Source organism: Rhinoderma darwinii (genome assembly GCF_050947455.1).
Source record: "Rhinoderma darwinii isolate aRhiDar2 chromosome 8 unlocalized genomic scaffold, aRhiDar2.hap1 SUPER_8_unloc_3, whole genome shotgun sequence".
NCBI lineage: Eukaryota > Metazoa > Chordata > Amphibia > Anura > Rhinodermatidae > Rhinoderma > Rhinoderma darwinii.
In genome coordinates this window covers 108,934-126,467 of record NW_027461826.1, presented here as the reverse complement: position 1 = coordinate 126,467, position 17,534 = coordinate 108,934, and the positions used below count along the sequence as shown (strand labels likewise).

The 17,534-nt window shown below is 40.1% G+C and overlaps 1 protein-coding gene across 2 annotated transcripts in view; it reads right to left on the bottom strand.

Annotated features, from left to right (window-relative positions):
- Positions 1–251: 251 nt before the first annotated feature.
- Positions 252–17,534, bottom strand: part of LOC142697919 (fragile X messenger ribonucleoprotein 1 homolog B) — a 31,528-nt gene continuing 14,245 nt past the window's right edge. The window contains exons 1-13 of one of the 2 annotated variants that reach the window (XM_075847721.1): positions 17,130–17,229; positions 16,264–16,335; positions 15,970–16,118; positions 15,386–15,479; positions 13,793–13,909; positions 13,473–13,643; positions 13,238–13,316; positions 12,115–12,224; positions 10,859–10,945; positions 7,967–8,162; positions 7,517–7,693; positions 6,945–7,027; positions 252–3,239 (exon numbers count right to left, since the gene is read on the bottom strand). In XM_075847721.1, coding sequence (XP_075703836.1) covers positions 3,078–3,239; positions 6,945–7,027; positions 7,517–7,693; positions 7,967–8,162; positions 10,859–10,945; positions 12,115–12,224; positions 13,238–13,316; positions 13,473–13,643; positions 13,793–13,909; positions 15,386–15,479; positions 15,970–16,118; positions 16,264–16,278 — 1,440 coding nt within the window. In that variant the 5' untranslated portion in view covers positions 16,279–16,335; positions 17,130–17,229 and the 3' untranslated portion in view covers positions 252–3,077. Of the gene's footprint in view, positions 3,240–6,944; positions 7,028–7,516; positions 7,694–7,966; positions 8,163–10,858; positions 10,946–12,114; positions 12,225–13,237; positions 13,317–13,472; positions 13,644–13,792; positions 13,910–15,385; positions 15,480–15,969; positions 16,119–16,263; positions 16,336–17,129; positions 17,230–17,534 lie in introns of those variants that run through there. The other variant, XM_075847720.1, reaches the window with a different exon arrangement.

Below are 17,534 nucleotides of genomic sequence, written 5' to 3'. Positions count from 1 at the left end.
TTGAGTAATCATAACATGTATGTTGTACTCTGATGAACTTTAAATAATAATTCAATGTGCAGCTCAGTAGAAGGGTGTACAAAACAATTTGCATTAGTTTCATTAATGGAAATCTTGGGTAATTTGAAACAATATTTATTGTTAGGTCTATATTCTGCTAAACTTTAGACACCAGTTCAGACTCCCACATGTGAGAAATTTCAGAAACTATCCCTTAGTCTGACAACTAAGACAACAAAAATGTACCGCACTATAGAACAACAGCACCAGGTTTATTAGGGAAAAATATATCATTTTCAATTAGAACACAAAGGCAAAATTTTCAAACATTGTCGTTGAATTGTTGAGTGTAAAGCCACGTAAAAGAGTGATTAGTTACATAAATATCGACTGCCATTAAAAATATACTAAGGAGCAGACAATCTGCACTTGCCAAGCTCAGGTCTACAAAGCATTTTTCACAGTTTAGTTCTGAGTGAGACAGAAATGCTTCAGCACAAAACAGATCAGTATAACAGAAATCTCCAGAGTGAGGTGAATATGCATAAATTCATAGTAAGATGCAACACAACACTATTATCATTGTTTTGCATCATTAACTTTTTCAGTATTATACATCACCGGTACATCACTTACACACTGTTGGAGGCAGCCATTTTTTTGGCTACATGGTTTCTAAATTCAGTAGAACTAGAGGATGTATCTATTACATGAGCTACAGATGCCATCTCGTAAAAATCTATATAAAATTACACTGTGTAAGCAGTGCAGCTTCTTAATTAGGTAAAGGGTGTCTATTGTTATATTTTTAAATTTATTTATTATAAACCTAAAAAGGTCCAAAAGGTTGAGCGGATTAATTTCATATTACTCTATAGGATTCAGAGCTCTAAAGCCAGAAGAGGTTCCAAAAAGAAGGCAAAGTATAAAAGGAGAGACTTCTTACTCTAAGTGGATACAAAAGACATAAAAGTGTTAAAAAAAATAAAAAACACCTAAAAACCAGTAGGTGTGAATTCTTCCTAACAGAGCTCCAAATCCACTGCTTCACTTACACAGCCATATAGTTAAATGGTAAAGTTCGGTCTTCCTGCAGCTTCCACTAGGGTTAGCTCACTGAAGATAGATTTATACAGGTCCCATTGAACTCAATGATAACCCCTGTACAGAAGTTGGGTATCACGGAACTCTATGACAGATTGTGTAAGCTCCCCCTAGTGGCAGCTGCAGGCAGACAGAATTTTATTGTTTAAGACTGTGAAGGGAATCAGGCGATTTGGAGCTTTGTTACAGGAAAATGGAGCTTCAAATCCTAGAACGATAATATGAAATTCATCAGCACACTATTTTTAAACTATTTATAAAATGAACGATAAGTACACTTTGCGTGACAAATTGACTAATTGAGCAGCTCACACAATAGCGGCTTCCACCATGTACAGGCGACTTTAAAAAAGGAAACATGGGGCTTCAATTCTTTGATTCTAAACAGTCAACCCAATTCAGTTAGCAGAGGAAGATCAAACTTTATTGAAACTGCTTGCATACAAAATATATTGCACTATAACCAAACAAATGTCAACATAAAGTCCAATATATTGTAGCTATTATGTACAAAGTAGAATGCCTCGTGGGCATTTACAAGGTTAGACTACCTTGGTTAATTATCTACAGTATTTTAAACCAAACCAGCGTAGAGATGATGTGTGCAATGTACCAATTCAATTCATTCATTTTCCAAATACTATACATTCCCAAAAAATAAATAACTAAAATTAGTGTTTGGCAAAACTTTTAAATCGTTCCTTTTTTTTTTTTTAGATCTGTTAAATTAAGTGCAGCAAGTTGCCATTGTGTAGTTACTTGTATACAAGAAGAGTTGCAAGCCAAATAAAAATGTGTTCCAGCTGGAACATGGGAAAGCAGAGCTGATCTATAAATCTCAGCAGATAAGGAGAAACTCTTATCCAGAACATGCTGTGAGTTCATAGGCAAAGAAATGTAGCATAGGAGGTTATTTGTATAGCGGAATTATTATTAGACCTCATTCTTGACAGATAGGGGTAGCCATCCAACGTCATGGGTGTAAGTTCTTCGGGTGTATACAAGCATCTACCATAACATGAAGGGGGAGGATAGTCTTAAAAAAAATGTATTGAAAGTCCAATGATATTAAACAGGATCTCCCTCATTCATCAGACAAAATCACCCGACACTCAACGCTCGGAAAATGAAAAATAAAATAAAAAATGGTCCCATTTATTCTGTCTATTGGCACGACTATTGATTGCCAATGTATCAGTGCAAAACCAAATTTCTACCGTTTCCAGCCCAGGCTTATGTCTACATATGTATGGAAAGCATGCACTCACCTTAAGAATTCTATTGGGTTTAAAGATTTGCTACATATATGTTACACTTACATTTTCCTCCCCTGATTCCTGCATTCAAACACTAGCTATACATGTTGAAATATAAAAAAGGCACAGATCATACAACTTTTTTTGTTTTTTTTTAACCAAATGAGAAATGACATTACGTTGCACAATTATTAGGTCCCAATAAGATATTGTTCAATGAGTTGGAGGTGAACGAATGACGTAAGACATACTGCATATTAAGTGGAAACATGAGTCTGGCTGAATAGATGCGTTCAGTTTGAAGACTGAAGTATAGCAGGGCTTTTGTTTTCTACTGTTCTAATCAGATGCCTGAAAATAGTGCAACTGAAAACAATTATACCAACACACAGCTTAGTATTTTTTCATTTATTTTCTCTTTTAAACAAAAAATACTTTTTTTTTTTAATTATTTTTTTTTAGTTTTTTAAGTCAAGTGCAATATGTACTTGAAAGCCTCAGAAGGTTTGATATTTAATGCAAATAGATTTCCAATGTCTGACCTTTGAAAACGGTTTATAGCCAATACTAACAAAATAAGGCTAACAGGAACGCTCTGCTTCATGCCCCGTGTCTTCTCGCCTATTAGTCTTTGGCCTAACAGGCTTCTATAACGTGAAATACGATGAATCTTAGAATTTGCTTAGAGTGTGAAGGGTGGACAGGAGAAATGTAAAGTTACGGTACGCCATTAACCACCATCTGCTGCCCGTCCACCGCCTCAGGCTTTTCTTTCTTCTGAATACGGTCTTTGCCAGTGCGAAGTCGATTACCCTCCATGGGCGTGTTCTGCAAGCTTTTAGTATGTACACTTCTCTCGTTATTGCAGTCAATTCGGATCTGAAACAAATAGTTGAATGAATGGGGTTATGCCTGGTAAGTAGGTGTATGGCTCTGACTGACAAACTGCAACATCAGTCTGATTTCCTGCAAGTTCTTTATTCAAGTTTCTGAAAATTTTACAGTCTCAAAGGACACTTTTGGTCTGCAGGAAACAACATTTTTTTTTATAATATGGAAGAAACCACATAGGGCCATCTTCCTTTCTATTTGCTTCTTATTGAGATGGAATTCCTAAAACAACAATGAACCATTGGGACGGTTAAAGGGTTATTCTTATCACAGACAATTATGGAATATCTACAGGAAACAGCAGCTTCCATAACTAGCATGGAAAAGAATGGACAAGCCCTCGTATACGTGGCCACCTCTCCGCTTAGTCCCCGTCTGGAATCGGCGGCTTGATGTAGAGATTTATGGCATATTCGGAGGTGATGCCATAAATGTCCGAGATGGAAATAACCCCTTAACCCCTTTATGACCGAGCCTGAAAAGGCCTTAATGACCAGATACATTTTTCGTTTTTTACCTCTCTGCATTTCAGTAGCCATAACTTTATTTTTTTCATTGAAGTGGCCGTGTGAGGCCTTGTTTTATGCGGGTGAAATTCCCCCCCCCAGTTTGGAGGTAGAAAAAAATGTATTTTTATGGTGTGTATATAGGAAAAAGCGATTATCGGCATCGCTTTTCTTGTTCATTAATTCTTCAGGTTATTATGGTCGTTTGGATACCTAATATGTGTAGGTTTTTTGTTTTTATTAAGTGTAGGGGCAATAAAATATATTTTTTCCAAAAATAATGATTTTTTTTTTATTTTGGTACTTTTTTTTAATCCCATTAAGGGATAACTTTATTTTTTACTTGTAATGTATTAGCATACTCCTGTATGGGAATACATCATACTGTGTCACTATGACACCGGCTGCTGTTAGGGCAGCACATAGTGTGCCCTAACAGAAGGCAAACTGAACAGACAGCCCTGGGGTCCTTTCTAGGTCCCCTGGACTAACTGCAGAGGGATTCCTGCTCTTTGATCACGTCGCCGGGTTTCCAGTGACGCAATCAAAGAGGGGAGTTCCCTTTGATCCTGCCGCGGTCACGGACCACGGCAATCAAAGGGTTAAACACCTGGGGTCCGAATGTTTTCAGACCCCAGCTATGTTCAGGAGGCTTCTCTACGATCAGGTGCTGTTAGTTACAGCTCCTGCTTAAGAGGATGAGCGCTCACAGGAGAGCTCATCAGCCTCTTCTACAGCCAAAAGAAGTAGTTGTAGACTAAGCACCTGCACCACCTGCTGTCAAAAGACGGTGGGCGGTCGTTAAGGGGTTAAAGAGAACCTGTCACACTAGATTTTCAGGCACTAAACTACCAGCATGTTGTTACACTTTTGGAAAATCGCGTCCTAAACAAGCCCCTCTCAAAAGTGTCAATTTTATCATTTTGTCTAGAAAGAAGTTATAATACTGCGTGCGCGGATAAGAGATAAGTCCTGAAACGAGTGACGGTGTACTGGCCTCAGCTTCATCTGTGCACCGAGCATGTGCAGAATGCCGTTTAAATCATCTCAAGATTCATCTCTCTTAATTTACATACAGGCCACGCTGTATTATAACTAAATGCTAAAACGGATAGTTTTGTGAGGGGCAGCTTTATGTCGCTATTCTTCAGCAATATATAGGACATGCTGGTGGTTTAGCGAACTAAAATCTAACGACAGGTTCCCTTTAAGTATGAATATCCACTGATCCGCTAAATACAATGTAGAGTAAAAGTCCTTTACACTAATCAGACGAACACTGAAAATTTTGTTATTCATTTTAGAATGTGAAAGGTAAAGTTGTGTTATTTATCCATACATTTATTATAAACCAAAAATATAACCAATGATCATACACTGAAATAACATTTACTTGGATATTTGTCTCTATTAAATTAGGGGCTTAGGCCTTATTTACACGAACGTGTTTCACGTCCGTGATACGCGCGTGAAAATCACGCGCGTCGCACGAACCAATGTAAGTCAATGGGGCCGTTCAGACAGTGTGTGATTTTCACGCAGCGTGTGTCCGCTGCGTAAAACTTACGACATGTCCTATACTTGAGCGTGTTTTGCGCATCACGCACCCATTGAAGTCAATGGGTGCGTGAAAATTACAAGCAGCACACGGACGCACTTCCGTGTGCTGCACGTGATTCGCGCAACAGTAGATAAAGAAATGCAGGAAAAATAAAACCACCTCCTTCAGTTCTTTTTCTAAACATCAAAACCGCGTGTCATAAGGATGCCATATACGTGAAAATCACGCAGCCACGCACCAAACACTTATGACACACGGAACTGCAACGCGCAAAAAACACTGCGTTCGTGTGAATTTCGCCTTAGCCACAGGAATCACACGCTGTCTACCTTTAATTGCAAGGCTGCACCTGTACTTGCCACTTGAAACCACAGCAAGTACAGGTGCAGCTAGCAATTAGTGGTTAACAGCGTGCGGTTACCACGGCTCAGCCATAAACGTGTAATAACTCCCTAACTGCAACAACAAAGAATCAGCAAGATTCGATTATTCATTAAAGGGTTTGTCTCATCGTAGACAACCCCCTTAGGGCAAAGCCCCACGTGGCGGAATTGCTCTGGACATTCCGCAGCGGATCCGTTTCTCCATTGCCTTCCACTTCTTTTTAGTAGGCTTCGTTTCATTCCGCTGCGGAGCATAGGCTGCGGTGCGGAATTTGGTGTCCGCAGCATACAATGGATGTTGCGGAGCAGTGGCGGACTGGTTGCGGACTCATTGCGGAAGTTCTCCATTGACTTCAATGGAGATTCTAAATTCCGCAATGAAGTCCGCAGATGTCATGTAGATGTTATGTGTGCTGCGGATGCGTATTGATTTTTTTAACATGACATTTCTTCATTCTGGCTGGACCTATGTATTTCTAGGTCTACAGCCAGACTGAGGAAGTCAATGGGGCTCCCGTAATTACGGGAGCGTTGCTAGGTGACGTCAGTAAATAGTCACTGTCCAGGGTGCTGAAAGAGTTAAGCGATCGGCAGTAACTGTTTCTGCACCCTGGACAGTGACTACCGATCACAATATACATCAACCTGTAAAAAAAATAGAAGTTCATACTTACCGAGAACTCCCTGCTTCTGTCTCCAGTCCGGCTTCCCAGGATGACGTTTCAGTCTAAGTGACGGCTGCAGCCAATCACAGGCTGCAGCGGTCACATGGACTGCCGCGTCATCCAGGGAGGTCAGGCTGGATGTCGAAAGAGGGACGCGTCGCCAAGACAACGGCTGGTAAGTATGAAATTAGTTTACTTTTACTAGGGAAAGTGCTGTCCCTTCTCTCTATCCTGCACTGATAGAGAGAAGGGAAGTACTTTCACCTCAATACGCAACGGCCAGTCCGCATCAATTTACTGCCCATTTTGGGCAGATCCGCCACAGAATCTGCAACGCAGATTCTGTGCGGCATTGATGCGGACAGTTGTGGAAGAAAACCGCCACGTGGGGCCATGCCCTTAAAGTGGAAGAAGCTCATGAGACATGGCCAGCCAGACGTTTCTCCTATTTAAAATCAATTAACCAAAACGATAAATTTTAGAACAAAGAGAATCAAAAAAATCCAAATGTGAATCTGTGTTTGCACAATAATTTATTCAATAATGTATAATGGTTACATAATTACTGATTGACTTACCTGGAGAGAGCCATCTGCTGTCCTTGTTTTAGGCTCTCTCGAATTGCGCTGTCTGTTGTCCGTTCGAGACTGGTCATCATTTGCTAAAATAAACAGAATAAAATATGACACCATTTTAACACATGCTGTAATGTCCCACCGGGTATTCAAATAAAGGAATCCTCCATTTTTCATAAACAAAAGTGGTTGAGGAGTTCATGTAACGCAACTGATCCTTCTTTGTACCAGTCAGACTTCTGTAACTATAATTTTCCAAGCACAAGCCTAGATCGTAACTTCTGAAATCCTTAGAGAAGTGACACACATGTACAATAAGTCAAAAAGGCTCTGTTTACATCTCCGCTAGGGGCTACATTCAGCTTGTACGCTGGAGAAATCTGAAGTATGTGCCTAAAACATGCCACATGTAGCCAAAAATAGTAGTCTGAGCCCATGTACTATCACCAAGCTTACATTTTGATATGTCAAAACACTTTCTTCCACTTCTGAATTGGTATAATTTTGGTATTTAGTTGGGGCGAAACTTTATTAATTCAAGACCAATTTAAAAAATAAATAAAAAATAAAATTACCTTTAAAACCCCCACGTCCCCTCAGTCCTTGACCTCGTGCTCCACCCCTCCTTCTCCCATCACCCCTCCGAATATAATTATCACGATCTTCCTCAGCGGGTGCTAAGGACCAATCACTGAGCTCATCTCGATGGTCAGACTCAGTCTCTGAAGCATTTGACGCCTCAGAATTTGTACCTGCAATAAAATGTTTGGCCAGATTATTTATTTCACCTTCAAAATTACGTAATGTCAAACCTTCTACTAATCATTACATTTTACCAACAAAGATTAACGGTTCCCAACAATTTTACCCCTATCTTACCTCCTCTAATTGTAAAGAACCTTACATTACTTTACTCTGTTTGCCCAAAGTTGATACCAGCCTGGGTGATTTTCTTCTTCTTAAAACAGGTCCTAAGTTTGGAAAACCAGAAGCACGGATGTTGAAGAACAGCAGCACTGACTTACCCGATGCATAACCAGTTCCCCTCCTATTACGTCCCCTGTTGTTATAAGGTCGACTTCCTCTTCCTATGCCACTGCAGTCTTCACTCAAATAACCCTTTTCTTTGTCAGGGCGATTTGGTGGAGGCCTCGAGCTGGCTCCAATTTGCCGAAGCTGTTCATCAATCTGCAACCGTTCAAGGCGGAGTTGGTCCACTTCCTAGTGAAATAAGGACATCCTTCTGACAAACCGGATACACTAATGTTCATAGATACAGTCATACATTTATTTCTGTTTAATAGTGGAAATATTGCTTTATTGGGGTATTCTATTCTCTGCAAATAAAGCTCATTCACAGAACAACCAGAAGTGTGACAATATTTAAATATTTATACTCCTTGCTGACAAAATTTCTCCTTCAGGTCAGTAAATTGGAGCCTTTATCTGAGGATGAGACTCAGTCCTTGCCTGGAGATGGACATAAAGTTGCACGGCACAGCGATTAGAGCTCTCTCTTTTTATTTTTTTAATGAGCCGAACACTAGTATGCCCGTCTCATGGCCAAAAGAGATTTCAAGCCAATTGACGAAAACAATGGGGTTCCAATTTAGTGACAGCAAGCAGATCTCTTGAAAATCGTGAGGAATTCATGCAAAAAGGACATTAGTCTAGAAAACGAAGGCCCTTTTTATTATGATATAAACTTTAACGTCGAAAGAAGAATATCCCTTTAAAACCAGAGTAATTTTTGCAGACACGTTAACTTTTGATAAAATTTGCATTAACCTTTTTACGTAAAGTGACAATATATTTAAAGGGGTTTTCCCACGAGGGACTTTTATGACATGTCCACAGGATATGTCATAAGAGTCAGATAGTTGCGGGTCCAACAAAACCCCGTTCTAGCTTTGTCTGCTATCGCTGACTCCCGGCCACTTGCTGACTTTATGGTCGGGAGTTACGAAAACAGTATAGCCCGCTGAGCTACGTTGTTTCCATAACTCCCATAGTAGTGAATAGCAGTTACGGAAGTAGCATAGCAAGCGAGCTACACCGTTTCCATAACTACCATTCAGTTTTATGCGGCTTCCGAAAACAGCGTAACTCAGCGAGCTACGCTGTTTTCTTAACTCCCGACCATAAAGTCAGCAAGTGGCCGGGAGTCAGCGATAGAAGATAAAGCTAGAACAGGGTTTAGGGGGCCCCGTTCTAGAGATGGGTGCAGGTCCCAGAGGTGGGACCCGCATCTATCTGACATTTATGACATATCCTGTGGATATGTCATAAATGTTCCTTGTGGGAAAACCCTTTAATCACAGGCGGGTGCTTGATCCCACACAGCGACGGATATATCTGTCACTCCGATCTCATGAGCCTAATAGGTTTCCTGTCCGTATATTAATTATTAGAGGGTGTAAAAAAAAACCACTTTTTTCCCCCATGAAAAGTGCTTTTACTGTGCAGAATTAATAAGACATCATTGGATCTGGCAGGGCCTTATAGGCTTCTGTAAGATGGGAGACTTGGAGACAACTGTTAGGCCGCTGGCTGCCAAATTAACCCATTGGCACTGTGCAATCGCATCTAAGAGGTTAAACATTCGAGATCAGTTATCTCTGATGCCGGCAATTAGAGTGCGGGGTGTCGGCTGTATAATACAGGGAGCCCCCGCAAGCCCATGCCATCACAGTACCACAACAGTAAGTTGATACGCAGGAACTGCAGTTTCCGCGATGTACCATCACAGGGCTGGGCGGGAAGGGGTTAACGAGGAATTTGCATACACAGCAGCCACTCATCAATCACTCAATCACCAGTCATCAATTACTGCTGAGAGGGGCGGGAGGAGGCAACTCACGAATACAGCTAACTATTTGCCAAACTGCACAATATTTTTGTTTGTATTTTAGGCCAATAGGATAGCAGACCTGTCCTCACACTAGGCTGCTGGTGTTTGTAAATTCTAATTTTAATAAGTAAAGACCAACTTTAGGCTGGATTTACACGATCGTGTGCGTTTTGCGCGCGCAAAAAAACGTGGCGTTTTGCGCGCGCAAAAGGTACTTAACAGCTCCGTGTGTCATCACCATATGATGCGTGGCTGCGTGATTTTCGCGCAGCCGCCATCATTATGACACTCTGTTTGTAAACAGAAAAGCACGTGGTGCTTTTCGGTTTTCATTCATACTTTTTACTGCTCTTGCGCGAATCACGCGCGTCACGCGGAAGTGCTTCAATGGGTGCGTGATGCGCGAGAAACGCACAAATATAGGACATGTCGTGAGTTTTACGCAGCGGACACACGCTGCGTAAAAATCACTGACTGTCTGCACGGCCCCATAGACTAATATAGGTCTGTGTGAGGCACGTGAAAACCACGCGCATTGCACGGACGTATATCACGTTCGTCTAAATAAGCCCTTACTCTCACTGTTTTAGACATTATTTTACCCTCTAGACCACAGGGGAAATCACATGCTACATTTCTGTCTATGACACATCACAGAAACCCAAAGTAACTCAATTGTTCATTTTGGTGGAGAATCCTTCTCACAGAGTTATGTTCTTTTATCTCTAAATCTTCTTTGCTTTACCTTAAATTTATAGAAAAATCAGCATTATCCTCATATACCTGCCTAAACATGTACTCAAATATAAAGCGAGTCTAATGCCAGGTGATTATTTAAAACTGCTCCTGAAAATATTCTCAGAATATATTGTGTATGGCTTGCCTAAGGGCTTATAGGTTGAGATAACCGCTTAGAATTTTGACAAACTGAGTAAAAAGCTGAAAATAAGAGATGTGTAAAAGAACCGTAATAATAAAAAAAAGCAAATTCACATTAGAACTGGTAGTTTAGAGTTAATGCGCATTACAATGCAATGGGGTTAAACCTTAAACAGTAAAAAGTTACCTTTAAATAGTTAAGGTGGTAGTCCAGCAGAACGGTGGCATTGGTGATACTGTCCTTAGTGCCAACAAATACAAAGGGGACCATTCCCTAGAAGCAAATGATCACAATTTCAATATTTGCATGCTGCAGACACATTACAGGTTGTGTTACATTGTTTGAAGGTCTTCCTCAGTTACGCAAAAACTGAAGCCTATTTTAAGATAAGACTCTTGCTAATGAACCATGTTCTCTAAATATAGAACAAAGATTCAGTAACCCTGTGTCATTTGTAAACAATACGGCAACCGGTGAATCTTGTCCATGTGATTTAATCAGGGAGTGGTCACATGATTATATAATAAGACCTAAAGGTCCTTTTACACCGACCAATATTAATCGTAAAAATTAGCGTTGATCAGCGAGACCGCTCGTTGATCGGCGCTGGTTTGCGCCTTCCACAAGGAGCTATGTATGGGGACGAGTGGTCGCTACTGCGATCGCTCGTCCTCATGCATTTCCATCATGTCAGCAGCGCGTCTCCCTGTTTACACTCGTAGATGTGCTGCCGACAACCATAATATTTTGAGCTGCATAAACTATATAAATCAGCCGATGAACAAGCGTTTGCTCGTTCATCGGCTGATCGTTGCCGTTTACACAGGACAATGATTGGGAACGAGCGTTCATATGAACCCTCGTTTGCCTGATTATTGACCCGTGTAAAAGGCCCTTTAGGCTCTGCACAAATTACTATAAGGCTATGTTCACACGGAGTATTTTGGGGGAGGAATATCTGCCTCAAAATTCCGTTTGGAACTTTGAGGCAGATATTCCTCTCCCTGCACGCAGATTTTCGCGGCAATTATCGCGCCGTTTTTCGCCCGCGGCCATTGAGCGCCGCGGGCATAAAACAGCGAGAAATACGCTTTCTCCTGCCTCCCATTGAAGTCAATGGGAGGTCAGAGGCGGAAGCGCCCGAAGATAGGGCATGTCGCTTCTTTTTCACGCGAGGCAGTTTTACTGCTCGCGGGAAAAAGACGCCGACGCCTCCCATTGAAATCAATGGGAGGCGTTCTCGGGCCGTTTCTGCCGAGTTTTGCGACGCGGTTTCCGCGTCAAAAAACTCGGCAAAATACCCCGTGTGAACATAGCCGAACAGTCTCAAGTACATACACATGCAGAGTCATATCAAATAATCAGAACAAATGGATCAAATTCCAAATAAATCTGCAATGACGATAACTGAAAGCAAAGATTAAATAAAAGCAAACATTTACCTCCTCTTGGGAAATATTTTTATCATTTTCGGCTTCAATCCGGACTCTAACCACCCCTGATTTATCCACAATTTCCTGAATGAGTTTTCCATTCTTCCCAATGACTTTTCCTGTAATAAAATAAACAATACATGACTTGTATTAGTAATAAAAATACTGTAGTGAAATGTAATTTTTTTGCTTTCTTACACAGCAAAAGGAAAGTTTAGGTAAGTTGGTCTAACAACCAAGAAAGAATACTCTGTTTCACTGTTTTTATAACTTTATTACATTTCTAAAAGGTGTGCTAGGGTAAAGGCGGAGGAATATCAATAACCATGCCGGTTCACATAGGTAGTTGCATTGAATAAAAATCAAGCAACATCTCATAAAGCATGTAGAGGCCGCGAATGCAGCCATTCTCCCACATTGAACATAATGAAGGAAAAACCGTAGCAAAACTACAATGCCAAGAAGCTTTAAAAGAGTGTCAGCAATTCCTGTGTGTTTTTAATGCAAAATAAGAGTGGAAGTTGCAAAGAAGTGCAGAGAAAAACGGCAAGGTCTAATACATTGGGGTTTTTTTTTAATCCAAAAAATATATTGAAATTGAAAATCTAAAAACTGCATTTTTAGTCAACTAAGAAATGCCCACTGTAAGCAGTCAAACCACATTTACACGGGCATCATGGCTTTTGTTTAGAACTGCTTATATTGACTTATGATGGGCTCCATCGGAAATTCATTGTGTTGACAGGAAGAATATCGCTGCATGCTGAGTGATTCTAGCTGTCAAAAGTGACGGACACCACCAACACAGATGTGAACAGAGCCTTACAAATGATTTGTTTTCTATTGAAGTAACAGTATTTTATATACAGTATCCATACTGCCGACTGCCACCATGTGGTCAAAACATGATCTGGATGAGTAATACAAATGACACTGGGCCATGTGCTGGAAATAATGCATGTCATTGTTATATAATGACAGCGACTATGTCACAGCACTGCACACACCACTGTTTGTTCATTACGGTTACTACTGCGGCACTTGTTGAGAGCGTTTTCTATAATAAAATACTATAAACAGTTTACGTCTGATAAAACCTCTTTAATGTGGCAGGATAAACAAAATGACATACCTACTAAATTTCGAGGAACTTGGATTACATCTTCAGCAAATTCTAGGTATGTCCTGGCTTTCTTTACAGCGTCTTGGTCCTAAACAAGTGAAATCGATTGGAAAACCGCGTTATGTGAAGTCAAAAGAAGTTATAAAGTGTATTTAGCTCATTGCTGCTCCAGCGATGAGTGCGATTACAGATCTGGTGTCCAACTTAAGTGTAGAGCTAGGAGATTCAGTGGTTTAACCCTTACCTCACCATAAATATGAAATGTACATGTGTCTTCATCCAAATCAATTGCAGTCACCCCTGGTACTTTCCTAGCTTGCTGTATATTTGCGCCATGAGTGCCGATGGCTAAACCCATCAGATCTTCTCGTACAACAAATTGCTCATGAAATCTGGATGCTAGCTGCCGTGAGCTCTGCAAAAAAACAGATATTATATGCATCCTCGGATGTACAATATACAAGGTTATTAAGGCGATGAATCCTGTTACTCAAACACCTTACGATGCCACAGACTTGCCGGCAATAATGGCTGCACTGTAAAATGACATTAAAATCGACATACTTCAAGTTGCTTGCTGGCTTCTTCGTTCCTCAACATTAAAGACAATTTTGTCCGGAGGCTTCGGAAATGCATGTCACTCAACATATTCGCCCTTTTAATTGTAACTTCATTGACCGACTGTAAAGAGATGAAGTAAAGCTTAAACAAAACAAAGTGACATACGTGTCTCTAAGATTCTCCTCACTATAACAATGGGTTATCGGCTATAGGGGTTTTCTTTTTTAAGGATTTAAAAAAAAAAAACACATTGCTGCGGTCTTCCAAAAACAGCATTACACTTGTCCACAAGTTGTGTGTGGTAATGCAGCTCAGCCTCATTCACTTCAATTGTGGCATTGTTTTTGAAAGAAAGTAGCAAAATTGTTTCTAATCCTGGACAACTCCATTAACCCCGTAACGACTGCCCACCGTCTTTTGACGGCAGGCGATGCAGGTGCTTAGTCTACAGCGACGTCTTTTGGCGTCGCTGTAGAAGAGGAAAATGAGCGCTCCTGTGAACGCTCATGCTCTAGGTATCTACACGACCATAATAACCTGAAGAATCTAATAATAATCTAAATTATTTAGCGTGGAACGTGAACGGGATAAAAAATAAACAAGAAAAACGATGCAGAGAATCGCTTTTTTCTATATTCGCGCTGTAAAAATAATTTTTCTACACCCCCAACTGCGAAAAAAAAAATAATACAACTTCTCCCACATAAAACAAGGCCTCATGGCCACGTCAATGAAAACTTTTTTATTTTATGACTGCTGAAAGGCAAAAAGGTAAAAAACAGAAACATTTAGCGGGTGATGAGGTCTTTTTAGGCCCGGTCATTAAGGCTATGCATACTTTTGCAACCATTATATATATATATATCTCATATGTGTCTCCATGGTAACAGAAAAACAAACCCTGTGTAGTCAGATCCTGCAGACATACTCCCTTCCATCTATCTCCTGCTTTTTGATAAAGTACATTTGGTAGGTCACCAAGACAAAGGGGACAACGGTTTTAGACTACACAGGGTTTGTTTGTTGTCAACTGTGGTTACCATGGAGACACATAAGAGCTGTAGACAACGATAGGAAATTCTTCTCAAGTCAATTTTTAAAGTTTCTTCTTTTCATATTTTAGATTAATTGGAGAAATAATAAAAATATTAATAATAATAAAAAAGAAAAAATGGTTGTCAACAATGACATACCCTTAACTGGGCATATGTAGAACTTTCATCTATTAATAACCATTGGAGCAGTCTTAAAAAAAAAAATTTGGGGGGGGACGTTTTCATCTAATATACGTTGAAAATGTTTTTTTTATAATTGTGGTCAATTTGACCCCAGTGTTATACATAGACTTACACTCTCGATAATTCAATAATTTGAAATACAGGGAATAAAGCATTGCAAAAAGCGTAACCATACTAAAAAGAAAAGTACAGTTACTCTTACATTCGATTAGTTAATCACTGAGTAGTGGATAAATACACGTCCACGGTGTCAAAAACAATTCACTGAAAGGAAGTGGGGTGGATATTAGTACTTATATCCATTCTACTTCCTGTCAGTGACTTACATCCTATTAGGAAGGATAACTGCAATACCTACCAAGATGACAAGCTGGGCATTTTCTGAATCATAGGTTACTGAAAACGCTCCAACCGCTTTTTTGAAATCTTTGTGAGCAGATTCCTTTGCACACCTAAAATCAGGAAAAAAACATGTAAATATGCCAAGTAATATAATAACATTATAATCTCCAGATATTCGAAATTGTGTCAGCTGAACAATTTCCATGACTGTCAGCCTTAGGCTCTGTTCACATTGGAACCGGTTTACAGGACATTTGATGGATAGGTTATGATCCATTGCTTTTTTTTTTTACTTATTGACTTATAATGGGCCCATCAGGTTTTAGTTGTTTTGTTACAAAATCAAAGGGTTGGAAAAACATTTTAAAAAGTACAATAAATAAATTATATAGAATATTGTACATTTTGTTACTGGTTACTTATTCTCATTAGATTACCTTTTATTAATACTTTCTATATGGAATGAAATGTAAAGAATGCACAAAATGGAACAAAGGGTAATGAAAAAAAATAAAAATCCAACCTTTATTTTATTCAGACAATTAATGAATGTCTGTAAGATAAATAAGATTGAATAATTCTGTGGTTTGAGTAACTTACATTTGCCGCAAATCTTCAGGGACGTCCAGCTTCACTTTGTGGAAGGTGTTTTTTGTTGCTGGCTTGTTTGGGTTTACAGATCGCAGCCTTTCTAAGGTGACAATCTCATTATAGGTGGCGTCACAAGCCGCATATTCTATTACGTAAAACTAGGCAAGAAGAAAAACATAAAACATAAGATGTTTGGCGTTACCATCACCTTTCCATAATTTTCTGGCTAGTAGAGAAAAGCGCCTCTTTTTAAATTACAAACGATACAATATCGTACCAAAAAAATATTAGACATATTCCTACCTCACCCTTTATCATTCTAACTTTAGCAAGCCACCAGCAGCATGGCTCTTTTTCATTTGCTCTGGAATAAACCTGGAAAACATATTAAAAAAGCATTAAAGTGTACCTGAGTTTTCATCAAAAAGTTCAAAATCGTCATGCTCTTTATTTCCAATGATGTTATGACGTTCCGCCCACTTTTTCAGATTTTTTTTTCACCTCTTATACCCCCAGTTTCAGCTGCTCCACTGTTCTCTTCATAGTGGGCGTGTCACGAATATGCAAATCTGCCAGTATAATACAGGGGGGCGGGACTTCCTGCCCACACCTCCAAGCCATGAAACTCTCAATCTTGAACCGCCAGTGCATAGCTCCTGGGAGACATGTAAGTTCTCTTCTTAGTACTGCTCTCTCATATAATCATTGCAGGAGCTGCTCGTGTCTCTCGGTCTGCTTTGTTATAGCTATTTTGTGTTTCATCAAGCCAGCGTTCTTGTTTCCTAATCTATTTCATAAGGTCCTTTTACAGTGGGCGATTATCGGGCAGGCAAGCCTTGATAGGAAGCTCGTTCCTGATAATTGTCCTGTGTAAACCGGGCAGCGATCAGCAGATGAACGAGCAAACGCTCGATCATCTACTGATCGTATCGTTTTAAAAAAGTGAAACATTATATTATCGTTGTCAGCAGCACATCTCCATGTAAACAGGGAGACGCGCTGCTGATATGATAATAATGTACGAGGACGAGCGATCGGAGTAACGACTGCTCGTCCCCATCCATAGCTTTGTGTGACAAGAGTAAACGAGCGGCGATCAACGATGTCTCGTTGATCGGCGCTCGCTGCACCGGCCAAATATCGGCAGGTGTAAAAGGCCCTATACATACCTTCCTTTTTCTCTCCAGTGTATTGTTCTTATAATTTGCTTTAAAACGATCTTTTTATTGCCTTCGAGGTCCCTGGATTTCTCTGACTCCACGCGCACTTTACCCTATGCTGTCTAATGTTTGCTGCAAGCATCTGTCAATAAGAATTACAAAGCTGCATGTAAGTAAGCACGAATGCAGAGTTTTCACATCACCGTCAAGATGCCTTTTAGGCTGTAAGTCGCAGCAAAACCGGAGGATTTCACCATTGGACGTGGATTTTGCCACAGATTTCAGGCCATATCCACAGGGTCTGCACATGGCCTAAGAATCCTTTAAAGGTGCAATTTTTTTTTATTAGGGGCTAGAAATGAAATAAACAAAAAAGCAACACATGTAAATAACCACCGGGAGAGCGACAGCCCT